The sequence below is a fragment of the Neophocaena asiaeorientalis genome, unplaced genomic scaffold (genome assembly GCF_003031525.2).
Source record: "Neophocaena asiaeorientalis asiaeorientalis breed wild unplaced genomic scaffold, Neophocaena_asiaeorientalis_V1.1 scaffold5, whole genome shotgun sequence".
NCBI lineage: Eukaryota > Metazoa > Chordata > Mammalia > Artiodactyla > Phocoenidae > Neophocaena > Neophocaena asiaeorientalis.
In genome coordinates this window covers 8,807,550-8,819,401 of record NW_020174698.1, presented here as the reverse complement: position 1 = coordinate 8,819,401, position 11,852 = coordinate 8,807,550, and the positions used below count along the sequence as shown (strand labels likewise).

Sequence of the window (11,852 nt, the reverse complement as noted above, 5' to 3'; positions counted from 1 at the left end):
ACTCTGTAAATTGCCAATGAGGTTGGCAGAATAGGACCTTCTGGGTACAGGAAACCTATCCAGGCCACTTTAGGTAGGAGGAGAAAGGATAATGTTGAGGTTCACCAAAGTAAGTTTGTCTAGAGAGCAACTCCCACTGGAACTATGCTACTGGCTTTGGACTGCGATTTAATGAAATTCTACAGAATGACTATTCCTTTCCCTACTCAAAATATTTAATATACTGTATTTCTAGCATACTTCCTGCCCCAGAAGCAGGTCTGTGTGGTAACCTATTATAGAGGACAGGACTCCAGGCAAAAACTTGATTGGCAATATATGGCTCCAAGTATAACAGGTAAATGCAGAAATGGTTGGTTTGGTTGGAATGGTTGAAGCTGTTTAAATGTAGTAGGATGAAGACAATTACTTTCTCAATGAACTAAGGCCTAATCCACTCTCATGCTTCCAAACACCTCTTTTTAGACAGAACACCATCAGTATCACAATAAATAGTTTAGTTCCCATGATGGTCACGTTTCATTTGTTCACCATAATTTTCATTGATATTTATTGGTTATCAAAATTATGTTGTTAGTCTGTTGCAACCTAGCAAAAGTACTTTATAAGTCTATATGTTTTCTAAGATGTGACCAACTTGTGAATGTCCAGCTTTTGAATTATCATAATAGTCAAATACTGAGAAATAATTGAGAGACCTAGGCAATTTTTACAGTCATTCTTACAGTGATTTACGAGGAGTGCAAATCAAGATGTAAAAGAAAGAAGTAAAAATTAAAATGATTTATAAAAAGAGAAGTCATACTTACTCCCTTACCTGAAACATTTAATGCTCAGGCTTCTTATTGAATTTAGTAGTGGTAAGATGTGTCTTTTTAAAGAAATAAGCAGTCTTCAGTGTTTTTACAGCATTGGTTACTACAGAAATTATACTTCTTTTACTTCTTGTCTTGAAGGGTGAACAAAACAAACAAACTGAAAATACTACAATGAATGGTAAATGATGAGAGATTTACAGTACAAAAAACAGTGTAAAAAGGAAGACAAGTTTAAATATTGTTGTGTAAGAAAGTGATGAAAATAATACAAGAATGAGAATAAGTAAAATGATAGGCTGGAACATCTGGGAAGGTAAATGCAAAGACAAAAAGAAGAATTCATTAATAATAATTTTTAAAACTTAAGTTTATATCAACTAATCTAAGCATTCATTCAACTTACAATAGAGAACCCTCCCTTATATATATTTACAAAGTCTGAAAACCTACTATTATGTACAGTACTTTCTCTCACTCTGATTTCTATCTCTTCACCCTGAGAGTATAATTGAAAAGCCACATACTCAAAGTATTCAAAAATCTGAAACTAGGAAATTAAAAACCAACTATGTGATATAATACATAGAGGAAAAAAAGTCTTTACTATTTCGAAATTCAACAAGTTTTATTATAAAAGTTTGTTTTTTTTTTTAAATAGCAAAGCAAAGCAGCATGCGAGATAAATAAGCGATAGGGTTGCAATTTTTCTAGTTGTGACTAACAGGCAGTTAATCTAATATCATGCTTCTGTGTATAAACTGATTTTTAAGTTTAACCCTCTTGCGTGTCTTAAAAGCCATGCATGCTGTTGTTCTTCCGTGGGTTCTCCAACGGATACAAGATACCAGCCTTGCTAGAGGAGTAGCACTGCCTGTTTGCTTTATAAACTCTCTTCCGTGCTTAACCCTGACAAAATGCATCAGTCTTTGGCCACCATACCTGGCTAGAGCAGATCAGTCCAACTCATCGGGTGTGCCTCTACAATTAGGATGAAGGAAAAATGCTGGTTTTCCCTGTTCGGGAATAGTTATTACTATTTCTCTGAATTAGTGTTGCCTTAAAGCTAAGGTATAACACTCCTTCCCCAGTCCTGAGATTCTCCGTTATAGAGCCGACAGTGATTTTCTCTAGAAATAAAGATCATGTTACTTCGACGTGTGGTAGGTACATCAGCGGCTCCTATTTGCTCCTCTTGGTAGGGATCCAGACACAATATCATCTCTCTTTACCTCTGGTTTCTACATTCTTTCCAGGAGTTATGCATCAATCCTGATCATTTAGTGATTTGAAAATATTTTAAGCTTAATTTGAATCTCGGCTCGAAAACCACGGATGAGCAATTGAAGATTTCTATTCGGAATCTTCTTGCAGCTCAATCTGTTAGAATCAGTAGAGTAATATTGAAAATGTGGACCTTCAATAATCATATATTTTAGAAATCCTTTCATCTTTACACAAAAACTGGGGGTGGGGGGTGGAGAGAGGGGGAGGCGGGTAAATTTCCCTTTTAAGCAAAACAGAGGGAGAATAGTTGCTGATTGGATTACGAAAACCTCAGGCCTGAAGAAGGACAGTGCGAAAGAACAAGTGCGCCATGGGGCTTCCAAGCCCAGAGAGGCTCTGAGCTGGGACTTCCCTAAAGCGGGGCTTGGAGGTCGGTGCGCGGAGTCGCCCCTCCAGGGAACGCGGCTCCGCGGACCAGCCTCGCCATCGCCGTGGCTCGCAATAGGCAGAACTGTACCTGACTCACGGATATGGGCTCCTCGGCGCCGGCGTCGTCCGCGGACTTGGGCACCTCGAGGCGGTCGATGAAGGTCTGCAGCTCCTTGCGGAAGGCCTTCATCTGCGCATTGATGCGGTAGAGCAGCTCGTGCTCGCGGATGCGGCTGCCATCGTCCTCCTCGTCCATCAGTCCGAACAGGTCCCCGTTGGCCACGTAGATGCGCGCCTCGGTGATGATGGTGCTGGTGTCAGCGATGAGCCGGTCGATGGTCTTGCCCAGGCGCTCGGCCTCCGAGCGGATGTCCTTCATCTGCTGCCGGTCAGAGAAGCTCTTGGGCCAGGGCCCGGGCGTGGCGTAGAAGGAGCGGGTGGGCGTGAGGCAGCGGATGTTGCGCACCTCCTCCGAGTCGCTCTCGCCGCCGATGGGCCCTTCGCGCTTGCGGTGTGGCGGCCGCGAGTCGTCGTCGCTCTCCTTCTTGCCCGCATCGCTCTCGGCGTCGCTGTCGCGCGGGCTGCCGCGGATGCCCAGGTGCGAGGCCAGGTCGTAGCGCTGCATGTTGGACATGAGCACGCGGTTCTCGTACTGCAGCTGCATGACCTTGCCGCTGAGCTCGTTGATCTGCAGGCGAGCCGCCTTCAGCTCCTCCTGCAGGGCCTCGGTCTTGGCGCTGTCGTGGTGCCGCGCGCTCTCGTGGCCGCCCGACTTGTACTTGTACTTGTTGAGCTCCGCCGTGATGCGCTTGTTCTGCTCCTCCAGGTCGGCCACGTTCCTCCGCAGCAGCTCCGTCTCGTCTTCCACCAGCTGCAGGTGCTGCCGCAGCTCCGACAGGGATTCGCTCTGCTCCCGCAGGAGGGGGTTGGCCGAGCCGTTAAAGTCGTCGCCCTTCAGGTCATCCAGTTCCGCCTTCAGGCCTCTGTTCTCCACCTCCAGTTCGACGATTTTTCTGCCGAGGATGTTGGCTTCTTCCTCCACCAGCCTCAGCCGCAGCTTGAGCTCAGCCTCTCTGGTGCTGGGAGGCCCCCCGGCTTCTCCTTTAGGCAAAGGACTGTCCAGATCCCCATAAAAGGATCTGTACTTCTGGAGCTCGTGTTCGAATCTGTCCTTTTCTTTATCAATCTTGGCCATTTTCTTTCTCATCAAAGCAGCTTCTTCCTTCACGAACTGCAGCTGGCATTTCAGATCTTCATTGTCCTCCTCATTTGGGGAAAAAAAAAAGGGAAGCGGACAGGAGATCATTTTTATGTAAATAAAACAACCAAAAAGGGACACCTGCAAAACTAACTCCTTTTTCTTGTAAATAAGATTTAATGAGACAGAGAAGTAGATGCTGTACATTTTTCCCAAATCATTTAAATTCTTTGGCAGAGAAAAGACTAGGACAATGTTACATCCTGGAAACCAAAAGAGAAGGGAATATAAAAAGAAAAACTGTGGTCATCACTATTCAGAGAATTATACGTTCTCACTGCATACAACTGTTTGGCTGTCATTTTCAACAATGTTCATTTTGTTTGTTTTGTTTTTCTCATGGTTTGAGTTCCCCTGACTGTAGTAAATATGAAACCTCTTCCCTGGAAGGAGCATGTAGCTTAATATGTACTCACTGCCTTTTATTGAGCTCTGACTCTCAGCCAGATACTGTAAAGTTCTTCACATGTATGACCTAATTTAACGTGCAGAGTAAGCTTATGAGTAGGTATTCAAATTCCTGGTTTAAAGATGTTCGATAGCTTGTTCAAGGTTACATAGCTCATAAGTGGCAAAGGACAAAGATGAAACTGGAATTCGGTTCTGACACTAAAGCTTAGTTCAGTACATGATCACTCGGCCATACAGCAAGTCATCTGTCCCCCATCTTTATTCAAGGGAGAATTAAGGGTCCATCCAAGAAGAAATTGGTAAGTGTTCCATCTAGATCACTTTTAAAATTGGATTTATTTCCATCAGTCTGAAATGGATAGAACTGGTTCTGCCTGGTAAAAGGATGATGGCGTAGACCCTGTAGAAGTTCTTCTCACACATTCTAGGACAACCTTCAAACCCTAATCATTAACTAAACAGAAAACTACAAACAGAAAAATGGAAATCAACTCTTTCTCAGAGAGCTAATATAAAAACACATTATTATATCCAAGGACATATTTCCCAAAGACAATTTCCCAAAACTCTCTTTTAAGTATGCACTTTGGGCATACCATGTAACTTCTGTGGACTTAAAAATGCCGTTCTTTTCCAGCACTGAGTCAGCTGTGTTTGAGATGAATTCTGGTAAAAAAGTAGCAACCACTGATGGTGAAGGTGAGGAGAATAATGAGCTCCTGCCAGAGATGCTCAATAAATGTGGCCCAGAGCTTTTGCGAGAGAAGAGATGGAGAGCAGGGCACTGGGCTCCTATGCTCCCATCCACTAATAAGAATTAGTATGAGAGTTGCTGAGTGTGCAGAGCCTGAATATCACATTCCTTATATCATTATATCCTCACATGAGCCCCACGAGGAAGATGATATACTATGTCTACTTTGCAGACAAGGCAGCTATGCTACTTTGGTAGAGCGCAAATTAATGTGACAGAGCACATCTGTATTCAGACTGATTCCAAAAATCATATTTTTTCCACTGCACATGTTGCGTGAAAAGATGCATGAGAGGAAAAAAGAAGGGCAATGAGGTAAAATAACAAAATCAGATGTGCTGGCTTGTATGCTTCCCTTTAGAAGGGGTTTAGAAGAAAAGAGAGAAGCACAGAGAACTGAGAGAACTCCAGGAGCATAGTGAAAAAGGATAAGAATATATGTCACAGATAGATTCGATGTGAGAATCCGTTTCACAAGCAAAGAAAGAAGCTGCCCTGCAAGAGACTATGTGTTCGGGTCCCTGAACTAATTCTGTGAGGATGAAACCAAGGACGTATTACAATGTCTAATATCACATCAGCAGAAGAGTCAAAGATAACCCCAATGTTTTGAGCTTGGGTGTCTTGATGGATGTGTTGCCAATAATAGGGACAGAGACTGAACAAAGAGGATCAAGTTTTATGGGAAGAATATGGATTTAAGTACATTAAAATGCTGCCTTTGAGGTGTGTCGGTGGAGGGATACCCAGTGGAAACATCTATCAACAGGCATGTGGAATCTCAGGCCCAAGATTACCAAGATTACAGCGCTGGACCTAGAGGACAGCTTAGGCCCAGAGGGGAGGACATGAGGATGAGATGCATAGAGGTGATGATTGAAGCTATTGCAATGGCTTCGGAGGCAATCAAAGAGGAGAAAAAAAGAAAGGGAGACTGAGAAGAAATGATTAAAAGTTGGAGCACAGAGCAGGAGAGTCAAAGGTCACTAAAGCCAGAATTAGAAATAATGTTTGAATAGAAAGTTGTCCAACAATATGCATATCAAATCTGCTTTTATCTAGACTAGGCTCTGCTGGGAAGTAAGAGCAGGTGAGACTGGGAAGCTAGCTGGACTGCATGTTCTATCAAAGTCCTTGATTGCAAGGCAAGGCCTTTATTTGCTAGTAAGAAAAAAAAATGTTATAATACTGCATTTTGAATCTAACCAAAACGGCAATGGATGTGATATAAATCACAGACTGGAACAGAATAACACTTCGCTGGACTATGTAAAGCAAATATAAAAGAGGAGGATATTTGATTTGTGTACGTGTAAGCTCTCCTGCCCAAAGGGATGAAAACATGAAAAGTATTTTAAGAGTTGGACCTATATTGCATGTAACAAAGCCGTGATAAAGAAGGAAGGAGAATGATGGGCATGATGATTATTTTATTTATTTTAAGAGAAGTCTTTTCAAGATACCAAGTATGGTAGTTTCCGCAATGTCCAAGGTTTAAGAATCCTGTATGCCAATGTGCCTTGCCTCCTCATCCTATAACCTAACTATTGTAGGCTCCGTTTGGAACTGGGCAGGGAAATCCCATATATAAATGCGAAATCATTAAAATCAGAGATTGTTTGGAAAGTGCCTCGTTGAAATGTAACTGATCAGAAACGCTTGCTCCTGTTTTTCACAGTGAATGCCAGTCAAGAAACATTACAAAGCTTTGAGATGTGAAGCAAGCTGTCTCTTATTTTTGTGTATGTTAAAGACTCAGTCTTGAGAAGATACAGATGACGTTAAGAGGAAGGGGAACATAAAGATGATGAGGGCCCAAAGCAGTGAACTGAGCTTGGCTTTAACCCAGCCACTACTGGAAGCTAAGTTGCACTCTGATAAATTACATATACTAACTCATTTAATCTGTACAACTCTCTATTATGACCCCATTTTAAGGATGAGGAAACAGCTTGTCTAAGGCCATGCAGCTGGTATGTGGCAGAGATTCCCATGTAGGCAACCTGACCCTAAAGTTACTGTTTTTAACTGCTATGCAATACCATTTCTCAGTATATAAAGTCACTGTGCTGCTGGAGGAACATGTGAGGAATACAAAGAAGAAACTGAATAAAATGAAATAAAAAGCTACATAAATAATAGCAGGTTGAACCATATGAAATTGCCATTCGTGTAGGTCAGAACAACAGCATGTTGCAATTTCATATGGCTCATCTAGAAAAGGGGGACATGGGAGTATTCAAAAGTGCATATTGATCCCGCTGCAGAGTGCCAGACACTAGACACCGATGAGTGCAAGCTGAGTAAGATGGCCCCCGCCTACAATATGCCCTGGCTAAGCACGGGAGATGAATATGTAAATACGAGTTACAACAATATAGGATGCTTGCCCTAACATAAGTATGTGACTCAATGGTCCTCAGCCTTGACCGAGCAATAGAATCAACTATGGACTATTTTATAATTGAGATCTCCCGTCTGAGACAGTCCAGTCAATCTTCTGGGGTGGGTTTTTGAAAAAAGACAGGTAATAACCTCTGAAAATAAATGAACTGAAAATGATAGCAGGGACTTCAAAGGCCATAACAGCGTCCTTGCAAATTTCCCAGGACATTTATGTGCACGAAATAAGAACTGGTGGATTGCAACGTGTCTTGACCGTTGTAAGGCCCCAGGTCCCACTGAGAAGTTGATGAAAGCTGCATATGTCTTTTGCAGAAAAGTGCCCCTGTACACGTGGAGTGGGGGTCCACAGAGCCAGGAACAAACAGTTAAGAATTCCTGGATTAGAGAATGCTGTTGAAAAAAATAAATAAGCTTTATCATGGGAAGTATAAGAATAGGACAAAAGAATAGGACAAACATGAGTAAAAAAAAATAAACTGTTGATTAAAGCTGACTTAAGATTTTTAGAATGGGGAGCATATAGCACCTCTCCCTCAGTGAGGTGGGGAAGAGAACTGATGCATAAAATTATGGCAAAGACACAGTGGGAGAGTTGTGGTGACAGAGCATATATGAACTTATTAAGGGGATGATGAGAAAGGTGCAAAAAGGAGATGATTTTGGTAGGAGACTCTGGAATTCTAGAACTGCTGAGGCCTATAAATGTTCATGTCCAGCACCAGGGGAAAAATTAACCAAGGACAGAGCAGGGAGAGCGAGGAAGAGGAAAATTACCAATTAATATGTTATGCTTTTAAAAAAATGAGTGAGATGAACTTTTTCAAATTTTGAATATTTAAGTATTGCTTTAGTTAAAATTATTATCTAATGAGAAAACCCCTTGTAAGAATAAAAAAAAGTACATATGCTACAGTCCTGTAGATCCCAACTTACACATTTAAAAATCAATATCTTCCGCAGCATGTGGGATCTTCCGGACCGGGGCACGAACCCGTGTCCCCTGCATCGGCAGGCAGACTCTCAACCACTGTGCCACCAGGGGAGCCCTAGCCAAGTATTTTTAACGAGCCATAATATCATAGCTGTCCCTAAATATTTCCTCTTCTGTTTTAAAATCTCCTTTATTACATCCACCAGCACCTCTGCTCACCCTAAAAGTAGACCTAGTCTTTACTGTGGCTGTGTTTCTAAGTCTCTTAACAAGCCCATGTTGAAGACATGTTTTAAGTTTTATTTTTATTACTTAATTTCCTTTCTTTTGCTTCCCCAGTCATTGGTAGAGAGAACTACTTCATTCTAGGACTCTCCAAAGCCATCAGGAGTCTCTCTCTCCCCTCTGCCACCCTTCCTACAACATTCCTTTCTTTACTCTCTCCTGATACTATAGGAATAGCTATTCTATTGTCCTTATTAATTATGAGTGAACAAGATCAGCACCATGGGTACAGTTCTTAAATGTAGCAACACATAAAGTACTAATGACATTCTGCTGTGTGCTTACAATGCAAAAGCAATAATAACAGGGATGTTAGCGCTAGCTTTTAAAGAAAAGATACTGAATGCTTTATATTGTCTCCTGCATCTACAGCTACATAATTGATATGCATAATTTAACTCTGTTTTACATGAGTGTATCTGGTTACTGTGTCTACTTATAGATGTAGCTTATTATTATATACATTTAGAGATGTTTGATGTACTAGCTGAAATTTTATTTCCACATACCTCTGTGGGAGTCTGTTGAGCCTTCTTTTCAGATTTTGGCAAATCTTTGCTTCCTCTTCTCTTTAAAGATAGCTGAAATAAAGCATGAATAGATTTAGTTTGGTAAACTACAATTTTATATTTTTAAGTATCCTAATTTCCTATGATAAAACCAAGCCAAATGAAAAGTGTTAGTTTAATAGCCATAAGGGAGGGAAAGAAAACCAAACCAGATAGATTTAGATATATTTTACTTTGGATGGGGATATATATCACAATAGAAGAGTAGCTGGCAATTATCAAGGTGATTTGGGAAATACAGGAAACCTACTATAAAAACGCAGAAAAGCAATTTGGAGAAAATTTAGATCGATAACTCAATATATTATATTATTCAAATGAAAGAAATCCTTGTTAGCATTCTACATCATTAAAGAAAAGAAAGGAATACGGTATTATTTGCAGTTGGACTTAGGTTGTTATAAGCTTATAAAGACAAACTTTCAGTGGATTTATGTAGAATTTGAAGAATTTCATTCTTTCCTCACCACATATGCATGTAGACAAACATGATACACATGTTCATATACACTCTTCCACACACATGTAATACAGTAGGGAATAGTAGGGGTTAGAGTAAAATGGAGATGGCATGCTCCATCTAAAGGAGCCGGCTGAGAGGGAATTAGGAATGTAGGCTTTTTCAAAAGAAGCGGGAGATCTGGAGTTTTACGTAAAATCTCCCCCATTTTATTGGCTGGCTCTAATTGAAATTCAAACAAATAACACTTTGTAGGTCAAAAAATACACATCTAGTATCAAATCCTTTCATGGACCAGCAGTATTGATCTCTGGTGCTCAGTTCCATTTCTCACCACCGTTAAAGTTCCTCTGTATGAACAGTAACTGCATGTATGAATATCTACCATGTACCAAATACTGAGCTGGATACACAATTAAATAATGTACCTACCATTAGTAAGCTCACAATTTAGCGTGGGAGACAGGGATGCAAACAAAGTACAAGTTGGCAAATGCCGTGCTTTAGGTTCTGTAAAGAAGGGAATTTGTCCTAGTGTGGCATCACCACCATGAGAGTAATAGCTGCCACACAGCAGACGTTGAAAACAATATTGGCTGAACTAATGAGTGCATATGAAACATGAGATTCTGAGGTCAAAGAGGAGGACAGCGGTACAGGCTGACAGGAAAAGGAGGCACGGTTTCTCTAAAGAGCAGGCTTCATGAATTTGCCAAGACCTGCAAATTAAATTCTTCACATGTTCATTTCTAACCCAGTTCCAGTGTTAAAGGCTGGCATACGTTCGTGCTGCAACTGCTTTCATTCAGTATAAAAAGGAAACTACAGAGCCGAATGAATAGTCTACGTGGTTATTTATTTCTAGTTCACAGACATTCTCCATGTTGCTCGTATAATTTTCTTAGAAACAGAAGCTGTGGGGACTGATTCACCATAACCAAAAGTGATTTAGGAACCAAGCAGCAAAAACAGTCTCAAGAAAACCAAGAATATAGTGAGAGCTGAACTAGGGAATCCTGGAACATTCTGTATAGGGGCTACCTACAAAGAACCACCTAAGTTTATTTTGTTAAATATTTATGGAATGCTCTCACTTTGAATTTACTCCATTATATGTTTATTTAGCACTTACTAATGCGCTTCATAAGGTACCATAATAAAAACAGCACAGTCTCTGCTCATTATGAAGTTCCTGATTTACTTGGCAAATGGTCAGTTCAGTCTGCAATTTAATACAGTGTGATGAAAGCAATGATAATGCAGAAGCAGTATTAACTGGCATTGATTGAGGACTAATTCATGTCAAACACTTTATATACATTACCCCAACTAATTCTTAAAACACCCCTTTAGTCTCCTTTTGCAGATGGTAACACTAAAGCTTAGAGAGGTTAACTAGATTATTTAAATCAGTGGTTCTCAAAGTACGATCCCCAGAACAACATCATCAGTGTCACTTGGTAACTTGTGATAAATGAAAATTCTCGGGACCCATCCCAGAACTACTGAATCAGAAACTCTGGAGATGGGGCCTAGTGAGCCACAATTTAACCAGCTCTCCAGGTGATTCTGATGCATGATGAACTGTGAGAAGCATTGGTCTAAATTCACTACTAGGTAAGTAGCAACATCAGATCTTGACCCAAGTCTTTCTGATCTTTATTATTTACTAGATCACAAAGAAGAAAGGCTTAATCCAGTCTAGGGCTGGAGATGGTATGGGGAACTAGAGATGATTTCCAGAAAGAAGTAACAGCTTATCTTGAATCTGGTAGACGAGGACTAACACACCTAAAGATGGAGAGGAGGGCGAAGGGAAGAACAAAGCATTCCACGTAGACCATTTCTGGAACACAAAGAAATTTGGGATGGCTGTAACAAAGTGTGAGGAGAGGGTGACATGGGATTTACTATCAGATCTTGAAGGACATTGAATAAAGTTTGGATTTTACCTCATCAAGTCAAATTATTGTCCTAAGGTCAATTAGAAGTATTAAGAGGTTTAATTACTAAGTTATTAATTTACTAAATTTAATTATCCAATTAATTAGAATAATTAAATTAAATCATGATTAAATTACATTATTAGATTAGTTAAATTTCATTATTAAATTATTATTAAAGGAGTATCCATAATCAGATTGTCATAGAAGAAATACAAAGACACAAAGGTGGTAGTCCAAATGACCATGAAGTAAAGGGATGACATGCAAGTGAAATGAGGGAAAGTATGCTCTGGTTCTGAGAACTTTTGTGGGGGAGTTTGTTTTTCATTCATTCCACATATATTTGTTGAGTTCTGGCATA

General features: G+C 40.5%; 1 protein-coding gene across 1 annotated transcript in view; it reads right to left on the bottom strand.

Moving 5' to 3' along the window:
* Positions 1 to 1,012: 1,012 nt before the first annotated feature.
* Positions 1,013 to 11,852, bottom strand: part of MTCL3 (MTCL family member 3) — a 41,708-nt gene continuing 30,868 nt past the window's right edge. The window contains exons 4-6 of the mRNA XM_024759078.1: positions 9,026 to 9,097; positions 2,560 to 3,735; positions 1,013 to 1,123 (exon numbers count right to left, since the gene is read on the bottom strand). Of these exons, the coding sequence (XP_024614846.1) occupies positions 1,013 to 1,123; positions 2,560 to 3,735; positions 9,026 to 9,097 (1,359 nt within the window). The remainder of the gene's footprint in view (positions 1,124 to 2,559; positions 3,736 to 9,025; positions 9,098 to 11,852) is intronic.